Source organism: Dromaius novaehollandiae, chromosome Z (genome assembly GCF_036370855.1).
Source record: "Dromaius novaehollandiae isolate bDroNov1 chromosome Z, bDroNov1.hap1, whole genome shotgun sequence".
NCBI lineage: Eukaryota > Metazoa > Chordata > Aves > Casuariiformes > Dromaiidae > Dromaius > Dromaius novaehollandiae.
In genome coordinates, this window is record NC_088132.1 from 41,572,881 (window position 1) to 41,592,630 (window position 19,750).

Below are 19,750 nucleotides of genomic sequence, written 5' to 3' on the forward strand. Positions count from 1 at the left end.
AGCATGACAAGCAAACTGAAAGAGTAAGGCAAAATCCACTTCGCCTTTCTCTTTCAACTGCTGACTGCAGTCGTTCCTCATTTTCAGTCTGCTAGACATATTACGTCATTATTCTAGAAGCCCTTTGGGTTTTTTTCCCTAGTATCATGCAGTGGGAAAGTCTGCAGTTTTCTATACAGAAAGCAGCATGCAACTGGTTCTTCCGCCAAAAGCACACTGCCGTTATTGCTCCAATGTGTATGCGACCCTGGCAATGCGATGGGGAGCCTCCAGAGCTGGTCAAAAGCTTTGGAGGTGTCATGCAGCAGTTAAGACCGGTACTGCATACCAAGACAGCAGTTGCTTTGTAAATACAGTCAACTGACTAACAAATGTCTGCATGTGAGTGTGCATGTTTTGACAGTGGTGGTAAGGGGAAGGGAGCTACAGACAGGGCATAGAAGCTGTGTGCATTTTATACCAGAAAATCTTTACGCTGCCTCCTGCCAAACTTCCTTACAGTCAGAATTTTTCAATCTCCTCTATCAATATCTTTAATTATGTTACATGTACACAGTAAGAGCTTGTTGCTGGTTTCTAGAAGGAAAAAATATAAGGAAAGGCCACACTGTTAGTAGCTATCAGGTGCTTCTCAGATGACATCTGGTGGACAAAAGCTAGAGAGATGAAATGCAAGACTTCTTCCCTCCATTCAGCCTGATAGCAGCTTGCTCTTACAACGCAGAACTGAGCCCTCCCCAGCCACAGCTGCATTACCACACCTACTGTGTTGTACTCATCAGGTGCCCCTGCTACTCTGCTTATCCTCTCCTGGAGTGCATTATCAGAGCACCTCCAGGTAAGCACATATCATCTGTGTAATAGCTTTTTTGCACCTGTTTACAATTTTTTCATAGTCTGGCTGATGCCTTGAGTAGGTTTATTCTGATCTGTGGGTCAGAGGCTGTGCTACTACACTATACTGCAATGGAGACTTTGCTTTTAGAAAGAAAAATACAACAAAAGCTTATCTTAGCAGCAACCAGATGCTTTGATAGTCCAAGGATATCTAGACAATTTTATGAATGCTTTCACTTGTGGATAGTTGTTCCCATAGAGCTAAAGACTTTGATTCCTCCTGGTCAGTACTGTTCTCTTTTAAATTACTTTCAGTTTGCTTCTCTAGCACTGGCTGTCCTTTCTGCTTGCTGCTTTACAACTGCCCTAAGGGATTCTTGTCCAGGACCCAGAGATGACGCACCAACAAAAAAACGCGCTCTGAGTTCACTGGGAGAGAAACATCTGTTCAGGGAAGTCTCTTTTCAGAGGCTCCACATCCAGTGAGAAGATGCTAATGCTGCCTAGTAAAATAGGTGGTTTCCTTAGGGCTCTCATGGATAGGAATATAATGTTACTATGCAATCCTTTTTCTTTATTTTGCTTTCAGGATTTCAGGAAAATGGGTGGTATTGCTGAAAAAATACTGTGACAGATGAGGCCTCTTCCATAAAGAAAGGTGGCCATGATCAATGCTTTGATTGCTAACATTGCATCTTCCAGGTTGACAATTTTTGTTTGGTTGCTTGAGATTTTTGGTTGTATGTATACCCAATTTCTTTCAGTTTTAACAGCATTATTTTTTTTCTTGGTGTACTCCTGTGTCATTCCTCACCACCGTGGTGCTCAAGCAGCCATTCTTGTGCTGCAACAAGCAAAGCTAAAAGTCATCTCATATACTTGCAAGCCTCAGGACACCATTAGCTGAACAGCCTGGTATAACTAGTGATACCAAAGCTGTCACCAGAAGAGGTAACTGAAGGTGAAATGGTGCCTGTGTGTGACAGAATGGATTCCAGCCTTTCTCAGGTCAAATCCAGACCAAGATATCTCTATCTTTTAAAGTGGTTATTCTTTCAACCCTCTCCTGGCAAGGTAGCCAGGGTTATGATTGCCTTTTTCCTCAGAACTAAATTGTCTGCTCAAGCTCACACAGGAAAAGTGTGGCAAAGCAAGGAACTGTACCCAGTTCCCTGAAATCCTAAGCTAATGCCAAATGTCTTCCCCGTACAACTGCAGGATTGACAGTGTGCTCATTCTCATTGCAGACATTTTTGTATGCAGGAGTAGATGTCATTGCCATCCACAGCAGTCAGAGCAATGTAAACACTTTCTATAAACAGGATGTTGTATGGCCAAATTCTGAACTACTTACCCATGTTTCAATAGGATTTTGCCCCAAGAGAAACTATGTAAAAAATCTCAAGATGTGGTCTTTTCTGCTGAGATGGGAAGTATTGTAAGACTGTGTATACTAAGGGAAGGGAGCTCTTTTTCCATTCCTGTGTATACAGACGAACCAAATAACAGCAATAAAGCACTGGCGGCTATGGAAGCCCTGTTTACACTTATGCTTCAATCTCTACTGCAATTGCATCTGTGACAGACACTCTGGACTGGACAGACTAACCAGACAGGCTCGTAATGTCATGAGTCTTGTTCTAGGCCAAACATAATGCATTACCTGCTGATAGGAAGCTATGGTTTTCAATACTGTTTAACTGCTGTGTGTTTACTAGAAAGATTGTCCACTTTTGAAGTAATTTTATATTCTATCCCTTTTTACTAGATTTTTACCTCATTTTACCTGTCCCACCTGACCCGTTCTTGATTGTTCTTAACACCCCTTGACCAGATCTTGCTATCCAGTTGAACTGTGCACAGCCAAGATTTGGGGGAGACAGAGAGAGTGCTGTGCCCAGAGCTGATCCCTCTAGCATGTTTAAGGCCAGCCCAAAGTTCTTTTTAAGTGCTTAGCACATGCACCTTTTCCAGATTTAAGCAGGAGAAACAAATACTTAACCACTCTTGAAATAGCAGGCAAGACAGGCAAGACATCTCATGCTAGGAGCAACAAAATAGAAGCACTCCACATCTGAACATTTTGGCCTAAATATCTTCTACTAGGCAAATCCTCTTCTCCGTCTCAGGTCCTGCAATCCACTCAGAGTTAAGAAAGAAAGTGAAATTGTACCATTCCTTCCATGTATTATTCCTGCTAAATGGAATGAAGGGCAGTAAATGAAACTAGTTTTCACCTTCTCAGAAAATATGGCTTTATATTTATGCCACTGAAGACAAAATCTTGAAATGTTTGCTCAGGCAAAGCTATCACAGAATGCAGGGACTTGCTAGAGCCCTTCCATCCCCAAACTGAGCTGAGAAATACAGAATGAGGAAGAGGGCAGCATTTAGCCCCATGTAATTAGCTTATCTGGTTTCCTCTGGATCTAGATTATCAGTTTACAAACAGCACACAGAGGCCACTAAGCATATGTGGGATATTCTGGCTTAGATGAGTCCTGCCGCATAGAGGAATGAAGTGAGGTCCCACTCAGTCAAAAGCCAGGGTTCACCTTTATGCCAGCTTCACAGCTTGATGCCTGGCCCCTCCAGTGCTCAGAGCCAGAGCTAGCCAAGCTCAGACACCTGAAATCTCTCTGAACATGATTTCTAGGGCATCTCCGACAAAGTCCTCAGGATTCTGAGGAACTCATGGGTAATATGCGTAGCAAACAGTAATGTAAGAATTCACCACCCGGAAATTGGTGAACTACTGAACAAAGAGTATCTGAATTAGGTTATGAGTGGAGCCATCCTGACAAAACCCGCTTGCTGAAAACTCACACTTAATGTAGCACAATCCCTGAGCAACTGAGTTTGCTTACCATAGTAACAGAAACCTTGAAAGGGTTGATAGTCACCAAAGAAAAGCAAATACAAAAAAGTTCTACAAATACAAAAAAGTTCTAGAGGATACACTTTTTCTCTTACATCTGAGTATTGTGGGACAAAGATAAAGATGATTAGGAAACATTGCTGTGGAAAGAATACTATTTCAAGCCACTGCAGGTAGTAATCTGTGAGAACAATCCTCCTTAATTTATGCTGATGACTATTTTCAGGTTTTGAAATGTTCTCCTTTACTTGTTAATTTCTATTCAGCAAATACAAAGAAATCAAATGTAAGCGCAGTCATAAAAAATAAAAAGGAAAAATATAGCAGAAAAGTGCTCTTAAAAACATCAATTAGGCAATAAAATGTCTTCAGCATAGGCCATTTGGTTAGCATCTGTGAATGTTTTTGTGTTTTGCAGCTGGGAAAACACCAGTTCATGAAATCTCTTTAGCTAGCAAAGCCACTAAATGAATAGATTATTTCTATTCTGCAGAAATGTTAATTGGCAACTCATTAAAAGTTTGATTGGTATATGTGAGTGAAAAACAAGATCTTGAGAGTTCCAAAAATGTACTGAAAAATGTGAAACTCTTTATTCTTCTGTCAGGATAATAAGGACATGCTCTGGTCTTCATGAAGGAAGTAATCAGTACAAAACCTCAAATCCAGACATAAACAGAACCTTAGCCAATAGCAAACATGCCCCATGAGTTGAGAGAGAGAGGAAAAAAAAGTTTAGTCATATACAAAGATGGCCAGTCAGTCAAATTACAACAGTATGTGCTTCCTTCCAGTTAAAACCAGCCACTTAGGGAAAAGTGGGATATAGCATTACACTGCAACGATCACTTGCTGTTATACATTTTATTGTTCTCCATATACAAGATTTCTAAATAACCTATAGCTCAAGCCAGCTCTGTGCACTGGATGTTCAGCAAGTTGCTATGATGGGACACCAGCATGTGGTTTGTGACACTGTCTCTGGCTTTGGGTCTTCACACAAATCCAGGGAGAGTTAAATAGCAACTCTCAGAGAAGAGTTGTGGGGCTGCCTAGGCTGCTGTCTTCTTCTGAAGTTCCTCACCCTGAGTAAATATCTCCAAGACTTTCAGCATTATGGCACCCTGAAGTACACCTTTCCCATCCAGAAACACAGGGTGGTTAAATGTCTAACAGTCACCATCTGCTTTAGACAACGCAGCAAGGATCCTGTGCGCATAAACCCCACTTTCTTTCTTTTGAAATTCCATGATTTCAGGACCCTGTTCCAGGACTCTTTTTCCCAGCTTAGATTCCTCTTCAAATCATGAAAGGCTTTGAGCTAAGAAGGTGTCCTACTGCTCAAGATCTCTTGAAATGTTTCAGTGGAGTGCTGTTCCCTATTGAGCTAGCAGGGTTGTTGCTGAACCAGTTAGTCCTCCATAATGTTATGTTGCTTCCCACAAAGTGCTAGAAACATTGGCGATACTTGCACTGAGAAGACGACCTGTTCTGGAGCTATACAGAACAGATGGCTTCTGAACCAAATTTTGAGTTATTTGGGGTCTTTTCATTGATTTCATTGGGCATTGGATCCAGCCTATAAATTAATGACAGTCATGGAGCTGGAGACAGGCATGTAATGGCTCGATGTTTCTGACTGTAAATGAGACCTCCGAGAGGAAGCTTAAAATACCCGCTTTTCACCCGGCCACCGGGACCGAGGCACCAAAAGGAGACTGCCTGGAGCAGCTCCTGGTGCCCTCACACGTGAAAGGGAGCATGAAACACCTCTTTTCTTGGTGCCCCTGGGGCAGCTGGAGGCCTCCAGAGGCTGAACCTGGCGTAAACGGAGCCAGGGAAAAATTTCCCCAACAGCATTTGGACTAGAGGTGGGAAGGGGGGAGCTCCGCAAAGGGGGTACCGCTTGCCTCCCGCGCCGCAAGCGCTCGGGGAGAGGCGGCAGTTATCCCAGGGAAACGCTTCCCAAACCGCTGCCGAGCCCAAGCCGTGGGGCGGCCCGCGAAGGGACCCGCTCCCGCCGCTGCCGCCCTGCGGAGCCTGGCAGCCCGCGCCGGGACACCTGCGAGGAAGGGTCTCTCTCTGCAGAAGGGGGTCTCTAAGGAGCAGTGACCCTGGGGGCAGCCGTGCTGCGGAGCACCGGCGTGACCGCTGCCCCCCTGGGCGCTGGTGCCTTGCCGCCTCGGGGGGAATATTCCCGGATATATTAGTGCAGACAGAGCTGAAGGGCTGACAGAAATACAGTGTGGGGCACCCTCAGGGCCGCAAGGCTGATCCAGACAAACCTAATATCACCACAAAAAAAAAAAAAAAAAAAAAAAAAAAAAAGGAGGGGAAAGGGAGAAATCCCGCAGGGCAGCGCCGGACGCCCCGGGCGGGCCGGGAGCGCGGCGCTGCCGCGGCGGGGCGGGGACCGTTGGCGGCGGCCAACATGGCTGCCCTGGCAACCGCCGTTGCGGCGGCGGCGGCCGCCGGGCAGCAACAGGTAACGGCCCGGCCGCGGCGGGGGAGCGGGGTGTCTGCGGGTGGCGCCGCCGCGGGGGGGGCCCCTCTCTGCGGGTCCGGGGCGGCGGCCGGGGCCGGCGCGCAGCGAGGCGGGCGGGGGTGCGGCGGCAGGCCGCGGCGCGGGGCGCTCGGGCAGCGGCGGGGTGTCGCCGCCCCGCGCCGGTCACCGGCGTTGGGGAGCCCGCCCGGGTCTCGCGGGGCTTGTGGTGGCTGCCGCAGCGCGCTGTCGCAGCGCCCAGCGGTGCCGGGTCTCCGGGCAGCCTGGTGCGGGAGGGGTCTCCCCCTCGGAAAGCTCCCGGCCCGAGTGAAGCGCGTGCTGGTGGCGGGAGAGGGGCGCTCGGTGAAGGCGAGCGAGGAGGCTGATGCTGGGTCGCAAGCGAGTCCTCACCTCCTGCCCGCGTGCTCCGGGCTTCCGAGGCTGCGTCCGTGACCCTCCTGCCGCGCTGGGGTCGCTCACCTCTCCGTCCCCTCGTCCCTCGGCGTTACTCACTGTGATGGTGCTTTGCGTCGGAGCGGTGACCGAGCGCCAACCCAGGCCGCGAGGTGCTGGGCCAACGCAAGCTAATAAAGCGTTGCTCGCTGCCAAGTTTCGGTCTTGTGCAAGGTAAAGGCATAAGCGCGCAGAGGAACCTGTAGGACAGAGGGAAGCAGTGCCGATTTGCCAAGATGATCTCGAAATACTGGCCTCATAAATCGAACATGCAGTTCTACAGTCCTTGCTCATTAGTAATCCTAGGATTAATTGATGGATGAATAACAATAGCAAATCATATGGAAGGGATTTTAAGCTTCAGGTTGCAGGATTTGGGGAGATAAGCCGGTCCTTTCCTTGAACATGATGAAATAGGGGGTAATCTGCCTAGTGTAGATTACGCGCTTATAGTCAGGAACTTGGTTTCCTCTTAATCTTTAGATACTAATTGCCATAAGAGCAAGATATCTGGGCTTGATTTAGTATTATACTGTGATGAGCAACCTCTGTTAAAGCAACCTGATGCTGCATTTTTCCATTTCTTTGTTGAAAAATATGTTTTATATACAGTCATCAGGTCACCATCTCATCAGTCAAGTTTTATACCTGTGCGACTTAAAAATATTTGAATTATGCCACCATACGCCTGAAGTAATGCTATTACTAGTTATCTCTACGCTATATTGTTGACTGCTCAAAAATAACCAATGAATATATAAAAACACAAGCTGATTTTTTTTGTTTAATTTTGAATAATATTTTATTTTGTTATGTACAGAACGACAGCTGTTTCAGTACTGCAGGTGCTGGTCGACAATTTCAGTTTCAGAATTGGAAGGTGAAAGCTGAACAAGCTAAGAAGGTTGAATTTATAAGAACAGCAGAAAAACTAAAAACCCAGTAAGTTGGAACACTTCCTTATAAGTATATTTTTCATGCTGTTCTAGAGATAACTCAAGGTTAAAGGTAAGAATTCATAGTAATGAAGCTTTCAGACTATGTTAAGATTTCATTTTCTGGAGTCCAGATGGAGTATTGTGGTCATGATACTAGTTCAGAATAGGCTTCGGAGTTCTAAAATGGCCTGTTGTTCAAACCACCAACATCTGGAGTTGATCAGTCTTTGCTATTGCTCAAGTAGATGCACAAAAGTGAAGGTGCTTGTGACATAATTGAGTTTTCAGTTTTCCTGCTCAGCTGTGCTTAACCTTTCTAAGGACCTTAAACCCTTAAGATTTAGATCAACAAAAGATAAATTGCAGTAGTATTACAACAACTTTCACGGAGAAGACTGAGATCATTTCACCTAGAATATCTAGAGCTTGGTTAATGTGGGTTCAAATCAGCTCAGGCACAGAAATGATTTGAATGTGTTTCCCCACATCTTGAGCAAGTGCTGTAATAACTAAGCTATTGATTTGAAGGACAGAGGAGTTTCTTCCCACGTGGATGAGAAAGAGCTGACTTAGCCACCAGGCTTAAGGGAAGGTTTGTAGTTATGAATCCTGAATGAACTGGGACACTTAGCTCTCACAGCAGCATTTTACACTGTCTGATCCAATCAGCTCCTACTTGGTTATTGTGGAGCCTGGGTTATGGCTCAAATGTGGCCGCTGGGTAATGTAGAGAATCCTTAGTAGCTTTAAACTAGGCAGTGTGGATACAGGTAGCAGTTTGACCACGGCAGCTTGTCCTTCTGTAATTGTTGTGCTCTTAAGGCTTCCAGTGTCTTGGGTGAGATTTGGTACTCAGTTCTGGGCAGGGAATTCCATGGGACAGCAGAATATTTAAACTTGGGGTATGAAGGCATCTCTGCATCATGTAGTGGTTTGAACATTAAAGCAGCAATAGTCTGCTGCAGAACCCGTGCTATTGCTGCAAAGGGTTTCTTAGGTTGTCAGCAATGCTGCTTAACACTGGGAATCCTACCTGGTCTCCCTGTACCATGTGGCGCCTGTGTCCTACTGCCATGATCTCTAACAGGGCAGCCCTGGATTACACAGATATGCTCAAAACTGCAGCATCTACGGCCCTCTTCCGCCTGCTCTCCTGTAAGTCAACGCCTATTATGCTGCCTTGTGCAAGGCCAAGCAAATCTTACTCTGAGTCAAATTTTAAAGCCTCTGACCTTCGTAAAGAAGCAAAAGTCACCTATAGATCTCTGTATTATACATAAAGGATTGTCAGTAGCAAAGGTAGCAGTTGCGGTATCTTAAATTAACACTAACGAACTTGCATTTGACTCTTCTGTTGAAGTAGTACCGGGAGTGTAACACTAACCATACTCATTTGTCTGTGCTGGGGCTCCATCTATGTATGCAACTACATTAATACAGCCTGTCTCCTTTCTATGTGCTTTCTATGGAAATTCTTGAAAAGTTCTCTCATAATAAGCATACAGATAAGATTTTAGGCTCTTTCAGTGTGTGAACCACTGCCTGTCAGGAAGATAATTCAGAATCTAAGAGGGTCCTGCTGACACAGCATCAACTGAATGCTAAGCTGGAGAAATCTGGGGGCTATGCTAAGTGTTTGCATCTTTCTCAGTGCTGCAACTTTTTTCCAGGCTCGCAACTATAGAAAAAGACAAAAATGGACATCTTTACAGCAGGAAGAGTGACTTCAGAGTAGAATATAGTATGCTAGAAGAACTGGAACATAAAATGACTGTCAGTAGGAAGACTGAAAGTAAGTGGTTTTTATTCTCTTTGTGCTTTTTTTCCCTCTGCAGTTATTTGCTTAACTGGTTTATTAATGTGTAGTGTAGAGAGGGATTAGTACAGCTGGGAGGTAAAATCTGATAGAAGTGCGGAATTTCAGTATAGGTACTGCTTATAAAGGAGATTTCCACAATTCACTTGCAAAATTAAGACACACAAATATCTTGGGTCTTCTGTGTTATTAACTGTTTCTTTTTAATCTTGAGTGTAGCAGATACTACCTTTATAAAACTTCAGTGGAAAGTTACTATTTTGGAAACTTAGAAGCAATTTCATATGTCTGTAGCAAAATCTAATGTAGTCTACCTAAGGTACAATAAATATATCCTTCTCACAAAATAAGTTTTTCTACACTGATTGCTGAATATAGATAGGTTTTTAAACACTGAAGTCTCCTGGTCACGTTTTCTCAGCTTCTTGGATAATGGACATTCATAGTCTAAATGGTATTTCGAGCTGGTATGCATAGTTTCCTATAGTATCTATTCCACTTCAGAACTAATTAAATCCTTAAGGGAAAAAAAGTGATTCCCTAGTCACTGTCCCTTAATTCTTTCAAGAGCATTCAAATAAATCGTGCTGTGCCTTCTGATACAGACGATAAAACAGAATAGGTTGAAGAACGGGAAAGACCTGGAGAAACAACTAAAAATACACTTACCTTACAAATTTGTATGTGTTTTAATGTGTGCAGGGTTTTGTTTTTTTTTTTAATTGAGGATCTCTATCATATCCTCTGCATCTTACAAGCCTTATGACATGTAAATATTTCCAAGGGATGACTGAGCTAAGAAGTTCAGAAAACTTTCCAGGCATAAGGAAGGAGTATGGAAGTAGGGATGGCAACACTGTTACAAAGTGACAGAGAGGACAAAGATGAGAGGTATAAGTCACTAGATATAAGATGTGAAAGAGTGTTAGAGTAGGACCTTTGAGGGTGTATACTAGGACCTCCATGCTTGTTAATTACTATGCTGCTATGTTCAGGTCTCTGAGCGTGATTTATGTACTCTTAATGTTTCCGTGGTCTCAGCAGTAATTAGTAGGGTCAGGTCTTAGCTGTACTCTGTTACATTTAGCTCTAGACTCTCTATTATCCATTCCTTGAAAACAATCTTTTTAGGAAAGGAGATGCAGTCCCCAGGCTCTTCAGCAGCTTAGGTACATCCAGGACTTCGTCACTTTTGTATGTATAGATTCTTGAGGAGGCAAGTGGTGACAAAGTAAACAAGTGTGTGCAGTTCCTTGGAGCTCCAGAAGACATGGATTCTGCTTTAATGAACACAACAAATATGCAAATGTAGTTGAAACAGTAAATTCACATGTGCTTACCAAGTTTTTTCTCTCCCCTGTTGAGTGTTTGAAGCCTAAGTCAGAGTCCCCTCAAAATTCTGGAGGAGCTGTCTTCTGCACAGGCAATACTGTCCTCCAAACTCCAGTTACCTGGTAAAAAGGTTTAAGAAAACTAAATTAACCTAGATATCACTCTCCTGTTGACCTCTTTAGAAGTATGAGCTATTACAGTTTAAATCTCTGTTGACCCTGTGCCGGGAGATAAACGTTGCATTAAAGTACTTAGTATTGCAGCAGTTTCATAAGGTCAAACAGAATTTGTAATCCTGCTTAGATGAAATCCCCAATTTATTTTGGACACTTGATTGCGCTCATTCTTTTATTGAATTTAATGCACAAAGAAATGTTTAGGACTATCAGCTAGCATCTTATTTTCTTTAACAGAAACTAAAATCCTACTGAAGCTATCAAAAATACATAATAATGTGAAGAGACTTCAGCGACAATTAAAAGATGTGAAGCCTACACCAGAATGTAAGTCTTGTTGGCAGATTTACGAACATTTTCCTTTAAAGACAATTTTCTTTGAAACTGTGCTTGTGCTTCTCCTGCACACTCAGGATTCTCCTTCTCCAGTCCACCTGCTTTTCTAGGAATCTGGGAAGGAGGATGTAATAAGGGAGGAGTGTAAGAAAGGATGAAGGCTCTTGCACTTCTCTGTGGAAGTAGAGCACTTTATTCTGTCCTGGAGCTGGTGTGGGTTTGTTTCTTCAGGCAGTTGAGAGTCGAGTGTTTTCTAAATGCCAGTCTTTCTCCTATGTAAAATAAAACTAGTATTTTAATGCAGTGTAGGTATAGCTCCCTTGTCATCTCATAAGAGGTCACAGAGCAGAGTCTACAGGGAATTAATTTCTAGCCATCTAGATGGCTTGAAGTGCAAGTTGAAATATTCTGTAGAAAATGCTTAAACAGCTTGTTCAGTTAAATGTCTTAAAACTCTTGGGAAATGAGCATTGAAAGAACCATTCTCCTGCAGTGCTCCACTATTATGTATGGAGCTCACACTGAAGTTCTGCTAGCTGAGGGCTTTACAATGCTACATATAACGCATCTAATTTCATTTATTCAGTGCCTATACTATAAAAAAACCCACATTGTCTTCTTTCTTGAAGTGTCAGCAGGATACCAAGAACTAACAAGACAGGAAAACTGAACTAAGAGTTTTAGATTATACAGTGGTATCAATTTGGCTTTTTTGATTTGTTTGCTTTTTGTTTTAAAGCCAAGTTAGTTAAACTTGTGTGTTCAATTTGTGTCCATGGGGAAGTTGTGCTGGTTTAAACCATTCAGATGCTAAACCAGTTTTGTACAATTGCAAAATAGGCCTTCTCTAGACAGCTGTTTTACTGGACTTTCCCAAACTGGGACTGAAGCATGCTGACAGCACTGTATACAGAATCTAACTTTGATGTTTTGTTGCAGGCCCAGCTTCACTGAAAGTAGGGAGCTGTAGGTTAAACTGGCTTGGTACAACCTGGTGTAAGCCAAAGATTCGAATGGGCTTCTTAAGTCACTGTAATTGCATTGTTGCAAAAAACAAAGGTGGAAACCCTTTACTTTAGGGTAAGGCTCCCTTATTCTGTGAATCAGTTGAAGCTTACCCAGAATGAGTCACTTGTTTAATCCAAATAAACATTTGAGGGGGGAGATTTGCATCCCTGTTAGCTAAATCACTATGAAATTGCACCTTCTGAATAGAAGAGAGTCTTCCTTTTAAGAATTCATTTGAGATGGAAATGCAGGCTTTTTGGTACACGCTTCCCAGAATTCTCTGTAAGTGTCTGTTTCGGCAAAGTGCTGAATTACTGGTAAAGACTTTAAACTTCTGAAGTATTACGCTCTCTTTTCTTCTTTTTTAGTTGTTGACAAGCTCAGGGAAATGATGGAAGAAGTTGAAAATGCAATCAATGCTTTTAAAGAGGAACAGAGACAAATGTATGTTTATACATGCTTCAGCTGAAAAAGTGCTTTAATATGACCTAAAGTAGTTACACAATGAAAACTTTGTATTAATGTTGTATCATGTAAACTCTTCTCTTGTTTTTCTCTTGCTAGTGGCTCCTGTGGTATGTAAATGAAAACTTAAACTATCAAGATTAGAATCTTGAGAAACAGCCTTTGTGAGAGGCTGTTTACATAGCTGCTGTAGTGATCCAATCTAACAATCATTTGCCTATGAAAAGGCTTTTCCGAGAATGATCCTTTTGGGAAGGGGTGTTTTTTTTCCTTTTTTCCCTCCTGACAGCAGGATTGAGTTAGTTGCTTGTGTGCCATAAATGTGTGTTTCCATTAAAAGGGTAACTTAATTCTGATTGTGTAGTGCTTTATTATGGGATCATTACAACTATGCTGTCATCTGTTACACCATTTCTGTTCATAATCTTTTAAGAATAGCTTTTGTGTGGAATTGACAATTCCAAAATTTATTTTCAGTGAACAATGAATGCTGTATTTCTTCTGTTACATTCCAGTGTTTGTTCTCTTTTTAGTTATGAACAGCTTTTGAAGGAGGAAAAAACTTCCATTAATGAACTCAGTATCCTTGAGAAAAAGGTGGAACTGTGGGCGTTAGGTAACTCAACAACAGAAAAGGTTTTGAGATTACCATCAGCTAGGGTCTCAGTTGATAAAACACTGCAAAATCATCTGCCTGAAGAAGTAGTAGAGTTTGAAAGATTTCTTCAGCAAACAGGAGGGCGGCAAGGAGGCTGGGATGATTATGATCATCAACATTTTCTGAAAGCATGGACAAAACACAGAGGAAGGGCATCCTACATGGATGAAGCCCTTGAGTATCTCTCTGGAAGAACAAAGGAAGATGTTGAACAGCATGATAAATGGTATCGAGAATTTCTAGTTTTACAAGAAAGAAAAAAAGAGGTAGGATAACCTTCCAGGGCTTTTGTAACTTTAAGAAAAAGTACTTATTTTAAAAATACATGAACTTCTTATTTTTGAATTTGCCTCTCTGGTGGTAGTGCTAGGTAGATTTCTCTAATAGTTGACGATACAACTGAAGTCTTTAGCATCCTTACCTTGCCAGTAAATATTTGTCTTAAAGAGAGATTAATAAATGTGGATCTAACAACATGCTGAAGTGGCCTGTGTATTGCTGGAGTGTATTATAACGGCTTTTGATAGCAGTTTTCCAACAAGTTAGGGACAAGCAGTCCCACCTCACCTTGCAGTTCTTGTTACATCCTCTTTCTCCAACCATGGGTGTCCTGCTATACTTGTAAGCAATGTACCTGTACCTGTACTGTGCCAGTAGAACTGTGAACTCTTGAGAGAGCTTTGAGCTCCTGCGTAATAAAAGATACACTGACATAAACACTGAATTATTAAGAAAATAATATGTGAAATTGTTAATTTGAAGAAAAAAATTGAAATATATTTCCACTGAGAAAAGCATTTCACACCAACATGTTCTAAGGTAACATGAATGCTATAACTTAAATGATTTTAGATAGTAAGCCTTAAGCCTGCCTTGTGAGAAAGCAGACATAGGTGCTATTTTGCCTTAAGAAGTTGCCTAACTAGACCTTGAATTCCTGTCTTCAGCTTGTATTCTTGTAGCATGAGTTTTCATCTACTATCTGTTACTCATGACAGATTGAATCAACATGAATCTGTAAGATTTTTATGGAGATCTTATTTTTTTCCGGTGTTTTCACGCAGTCAATTAAGAAGTGGAAAAAAAAACAGCATCAAGAAAAAGAAGGAATCTTGAAGGAAAAAGAGAAATCAGAAAAAATACTTAGGAAAGAGTGTTTTCAGCGTGAAGAAGCTCAGAAGCAAAAAGCAGAAGAAGAAAGGAAAAAACAACAAGCAGCAATTGAAGCATGGAAAAAGCAGAAAGCAATGGCTTTTGCAATGGAACAAGCATCACAACTAAAACTAAAAGAAGAGAAGGAGAAAAAGCAACAGAAAGAACGCCAGCGCCAATGCCATGTTAAGTTACTGTTGGAAAGGTATACCTTGTTGAAGAAGGAAAAGGCAGAGCTTGAAAAGATTGAAAAGGAGAAAAGGGAGGAAGCTGAAAGGGAGGAAAGGAAGAAAATTGCTGCAGAAGAAATTACTAAGTTTCAAGAGCGGGTGAGTAATTGCCTTTCCACTTATGTATTTGTGTTTAAATTTACCTGCTTCCTCCTATAATATAATCTGATAACAGTTTCAAAATCCTTAATACCCTAGTTTTACTCATTTAAATCTATTTTAGATTCATTATGAATAATTTTGTCTATGTCCAAGAAAAAGTGTGAAACTTTATTCTAGATAAAGATGTTACTTTGCCTCGAGGTCTAAGTTCTATAGGTTTATTCAAACCCATATTTCATTCTAAATGTAGAGATGGTTATGTCTGCTTGAGTGTGACCACAGTTTGGGAAAAACTCTTTAGGACATGCCATTCAAAGAGTAGAAATTACTCTCCATGCCAAAGAAAATGTTAACAGACCTGATTGCTGTATGTGGATGTGTAAGTAATAAAAAGAATAGATTGAAGGTATTGCAAGTTGTTGTAGTTGTAAGTTCAAGTTAGATCCCAGCTCACTGTAAATTTCATTACGGGACAACCAGTATTATTGTCAGCATTCCTGTTAATTTTCGTTTTTACAACGGGTGGTTGAACTACTGGAATCTGGGTTTTTTTCTTCACTATGTAATTGTGGAGAACAAAATGTCGCAAGTAGCCATCTAGCGTAACTTAATTCTGCACTATTACAAAACCACAGAGTAAACTCTAATTCTGTGAGAAGGATGTATACATATTTTGATACAACTTGGTTTATTTTTCCAAAATAAGTTTGAATTTTGTCTTAATATATTTTTTCAGGATCTACGTAAACTTGAACTAAAGATTCATGAAAAGCAAGCTAAAGAAGAGGAAAAACAAGAAAAAGAAAAGAGACTGGCAAAGTTAAGAGAGAAGGTAGCACTCTAACAACATTATTTTAGAACTTTTTTTCTGTTATTGACTATTTAGATAAGTAAAAATAATTAGCTTTTAGAGCAAAGCAAGAAAAAGAATTGTTTAAACTATTGAGCTGCATATACCTCAGACTTAAGAGAATTTCCCTGTCTCTGAGCAATAATTATTACAGGTAAGCAACAGCTTGTTTTTTAAAAATGCTTTGCTAACATTAGTGGACTAAGTAGGCTAGTGTCCTGAAATGTTTTAGGGACATTTTCTGGGTTCTCACAGTTTAACTTTTTAATTTATTAAAATAACTTAGTATTTCATGGAATAAATGCTTCCAATTTGTTTCCTGGGGCAGCGTGGGTAAAACTCTCCTGTTCATTAGATGGATTTATCTTATGTTTTCTTTGCATCTATCTACACGATAAAGATATAATTAGTTTATGTAATTCATTCTGTGATTGATGATGAAGAACATTGGATGTTTTTTGTTTGTTTGTTTCACCGCAAGGTTGAAATTCATGCAGCCAGAGACCCCTCCAGGTTGTACAGGCCTACCAAGGGCTGGGAGGAACGCACAAAGGAGATCGGACCAACAGGTTCAGAACCACTTCTGCACATTCCCCATAGGTAAGGAGAAGAGCAACGAGTGCATGCCACTTTTTTTTTTTTTTTTTTTTTTTTGATTTATGAGCTATTTGTTTGTTTATTTCAGAGCTATCCCAACCTGGAGACAAGGGTTATAGGTGAGGCCCTGCGTATCATTTTTACAGGATGATCGTTTCCTTGTATATGAGGTGGCCAACGGTCTTCAGGAGTTTTCCACAGAAGTTGCTGGGTGCACTGAAACGCTGTGCTTGCATTTCGTGAGTGCTGAACTCGAGCTGGTTTCAGTCAGTAGTGTTTTCATCATGGCTTATATTTCACTGCATTAAAAGTGCTTCGTTGTGACCCGCTGTTTTTACATTCCTTCTCTGATTTCGGACCGTGTACACGTGCTCGGGAAACGGCGAATAGCACCCAGCTTCCAGTTGCCCCCGTTGGTCTCGATTACCACCGCGCCCGCAAGTCGCACTGCACCGAAGGGCGGTTTGAGGAGCATCAGGCTGCGGGTAGCCGCTGTCCCGAGCGGTGCCGCGGCAGGGGGGGGCCGCACCGGGGTGGGCCGCGCCTGCAGCCCACCGGCCCCGAGCCCGCCATGAGGCGGACGGGCAAGGACTCCCCGCGCGGCCGCGCTACGTCATCACCCGCCGGTGACGCGCATCGTGCGCGCCGGGCGCGGGCGGCGGGAAGATGGCGGCGGAGCCGTCGGCGCTGGGCTCGGGGGAGGCGGAGCGGCTGGACTTCCTGCGGGAGCGGCATGTGCGCTTCTTCCAGCGCTGCCTCCAGATCCTGCCCGAGCGCTACTCCTCCCTGGAGACCAGCAGGTAGCGGGCCGGGCTCCCGCGGGCCCTGCGGCGCGCGCCGGCGGGAGGGGGCTGCTCGGCGGGCGGGCGGGCCGCGGCGCCCCTCGGCCCCGGCCGTTCGGCGGGGCGGGACCGGGGCGGGACCAGCCCCCTTTGCTTTCGCCCGCCGCGGGGAGCCCGCGGGGTCTCTCCTGCCCGCTGGAGAGCGGCCAGCCCGGGCCGGCTTCCCGGGGGCGGCCCTGGCGAAGCCGCGCCGGCCGCCTGGAGAGGCAGCGCTGCGGCGGCGGCGGCGGACGCGCTGCCCGGAGGGGCGTTTGCGCCCGCGGGCGGCTCCCGGCGAGTGCGCGGATGGGTGTCGGCCGTGCCCGGTGAAACTCCCCGACTTCCGCGAGAGGACACTTGTTGATCCTTCTCATCTGTTTTCAGTCCCATGCTTCACCCTTTTAATCCACCTGGAAAGCCGATTTTAAAATTAGCGATTTAAGCGTTCTGTAGCTCAAAGTCAGCACGCGGAAGATGCAATAGCCGAAATCATTTAAATCTTCATTAGCAAGCGTAAACATTAAAGCATATTAATTGTGGTAGTGAAATATGTTCCTTACCTTAAAGTAGGGAGATGCTTGTCCATGTAATGGCTTCACAATGCATTTATTTTGGATTCTTAATGTCTTCCCATGAGGTAATAAGTTATTGCTGATGCACAAGATGATCAATACCTTGTTTGCAAAGTTGCATTTGAGGAGAAACTTGGAGACAAGTAAAGGATTCAGTATTTTATTCAAGTAATAATATGACCTTTTTAAAATTTTGTTGTAGTGTCTTGGAAGTCATATTATGGGAAACGTGCAATTACTTTGATCAGCCTTTTTTTTTTTTAAGTGTACTTTCATGATTTTTCAATACTTTGAAAAGTTTCAGGAGGATTTTTCCAATCCTGTTATTTCACTACATTCATGTTGGTTTAGATGGTGAGTAACAGAGATCTTCTCTGATCTCTAGACCAAAATGCCAGGCCTGATTACAAGTAAAAATTAATTTGGTTATCCAAGCTTAACATTTACAGGAATTACAGCAATGGAGGCAAAGCATGTCGTAGGCTGCATCAGAAAAACTATAGTCAGCAGATCAAGGAATGCAATTACCCCACTCCATTTAAGCATTTGTTATGCCACACTTGGAATATCGTGTTCAGTTTTGGTCCCCCTGTTCCGCAGAGACACTGAAAAATTGGAGGGTCCCACAGAGAAGAACTGCCAAGATGATGAAAAAGGGTTGGAAAAATTGACATCGGAAGAAAGGCTCAAGGGAACAGAAGGCTCAGGGAGGATCTAATCACAGTCTTCCAGTACCTGAAAACTGGTTAGAGAAAAAGTGGTATGATGGTGATGGTGCAAGAGGCAACAGGCACGAGTTGCTTCAGGGGAGATTCAGTCTGGACATAGGAACAATGTCCTTCACTGTAGGAGCAGTTAAATGCTGGAATAAGTTGCCCAGAGAAGTGGTGGAGTGTCCTTCTCTGAAAAAAATTAAGACTCTGCTCAACAGGGCTAATCATATCTGTGGCCGTGCTTTCAATAAAAGGTGGGATCAGGTGATCTCCAAAGGCCTTTGCCAGCCTAGACATTTCTGTTGTGTGATTTACGTTGCCAGGCTGTCTCAATTTGCCGCTGAGCTAAAATAGAGGTTGTAGTGTGCAAGGCGTTGTCCCCAAACTTATTAGCATTACACTTACTTAATAATATAGTGCTAATTGTTTTCAGATCTCTTCTAGAAATTAATAACCTGGTTGAGTTTAAATTTGATGTGTGGTCATAGCAGCCACGATATATTAAATAACCAGTGCCAAGTACATGTTTTTATAATGGTTGTGCAACACTGGAAAAAACCCTAAGTTTTCTGAAAATTGGAACTCTCTGAAATTATTTCAGGACTCTCTGTGTTCTGGCTAATCAGCATATTCAAGTTTAAACCTTCAACTAGAATAAAAATCAAGGTCATCTGAATTCAGCATGTATTTTTACTAATAAAGGTATTCTCCAGTTTAAATGTATAAATTTTTAAAATCAACATTCTGCAGACATATATACCCCTCTGTTAACAAATTCTTAGCAGGTGTTTGCGTCACAGAAGTGTTTGATGGCGAGTGTACTAATTAGCCTTTTTGACAAGTTCAATTGCACCAAGTTCAGCAAACTTCCACAGTTGGCATTGCTGCAGAAGGAAACTCTGTCATCCTTTTATTCTTACCTCCCTTGTTCCTGCATTTGTGTGGTTGTGTGGTGAACTGGATTGGGGAGCTCAACTAAATTGAAGAGCAACTTGTTTAAAAAAAAAAAAAGAAGTCAGTAAGCTTTTTTCTGGTTCACCATGCTGCAGCAGGAACAACTGCATTTGTTCCCACAGGACAAGCTGATAGAAGATGAAATTTTCTTTTTGCACAGTGCTTGTCCGTTCTAACTTGGATTGTGATTTGTCAAACACTAAGGGAGTTGGTAGAAGACTGAAGAAATTCAATTTCATTTTCTTTACTGAAATTATTGGTCCAAGGAAGGACCTCATAATTATTTTAATCTGTAGCTACCGCATGCAACATCAGTGACAGTAGTTTTTGGTGATCTGGTCAGTAAACTCTTGTACACACTCAGTCAGTACCATGAGTTT

The 19,750-nt window shown here is 42.7% G+C and overlaps 1 protein-coding gene across 1 annotated transcript in view; it reads left to right on the forward strand.

The window, feature by feature from the left end:
* Positions 1–6,054: 6,054 nt before the first annotated feature.
* Positions 6,055–19,750, forward strand: part of LOC135325093 (coiled-coil domain-containing protein 112-like) — a 49,594-nt gene continuing 35,898 nt past the window's right edge. Inside the window, 9 exon segments of the mRNA XM_064502572.1 lie at positions 6,055–6,200; positions 7,471–7,592; positions 9,259–9,380; positions 11,150–11,239; positions 12,625–12,700; positions 13,255–13,645; positions 14,444–14,860; positions 15,600–15,695; positions 16,195–16,313. Of these exon segments, the coding sequence (XP_064358642.1) occupies positions 6,147–6,200; positions 7,471–7,592; positions 9,259–9,380; positions 11,150–11,239; positions 12,625–12,700; positions 13,255–13,645; positions 14,444–14,860; positions 15,600–15,695; positions 16,195–16,313 (1,487 nt within the window). The 5' untranslated portion in view covers positions 6,055–6,146.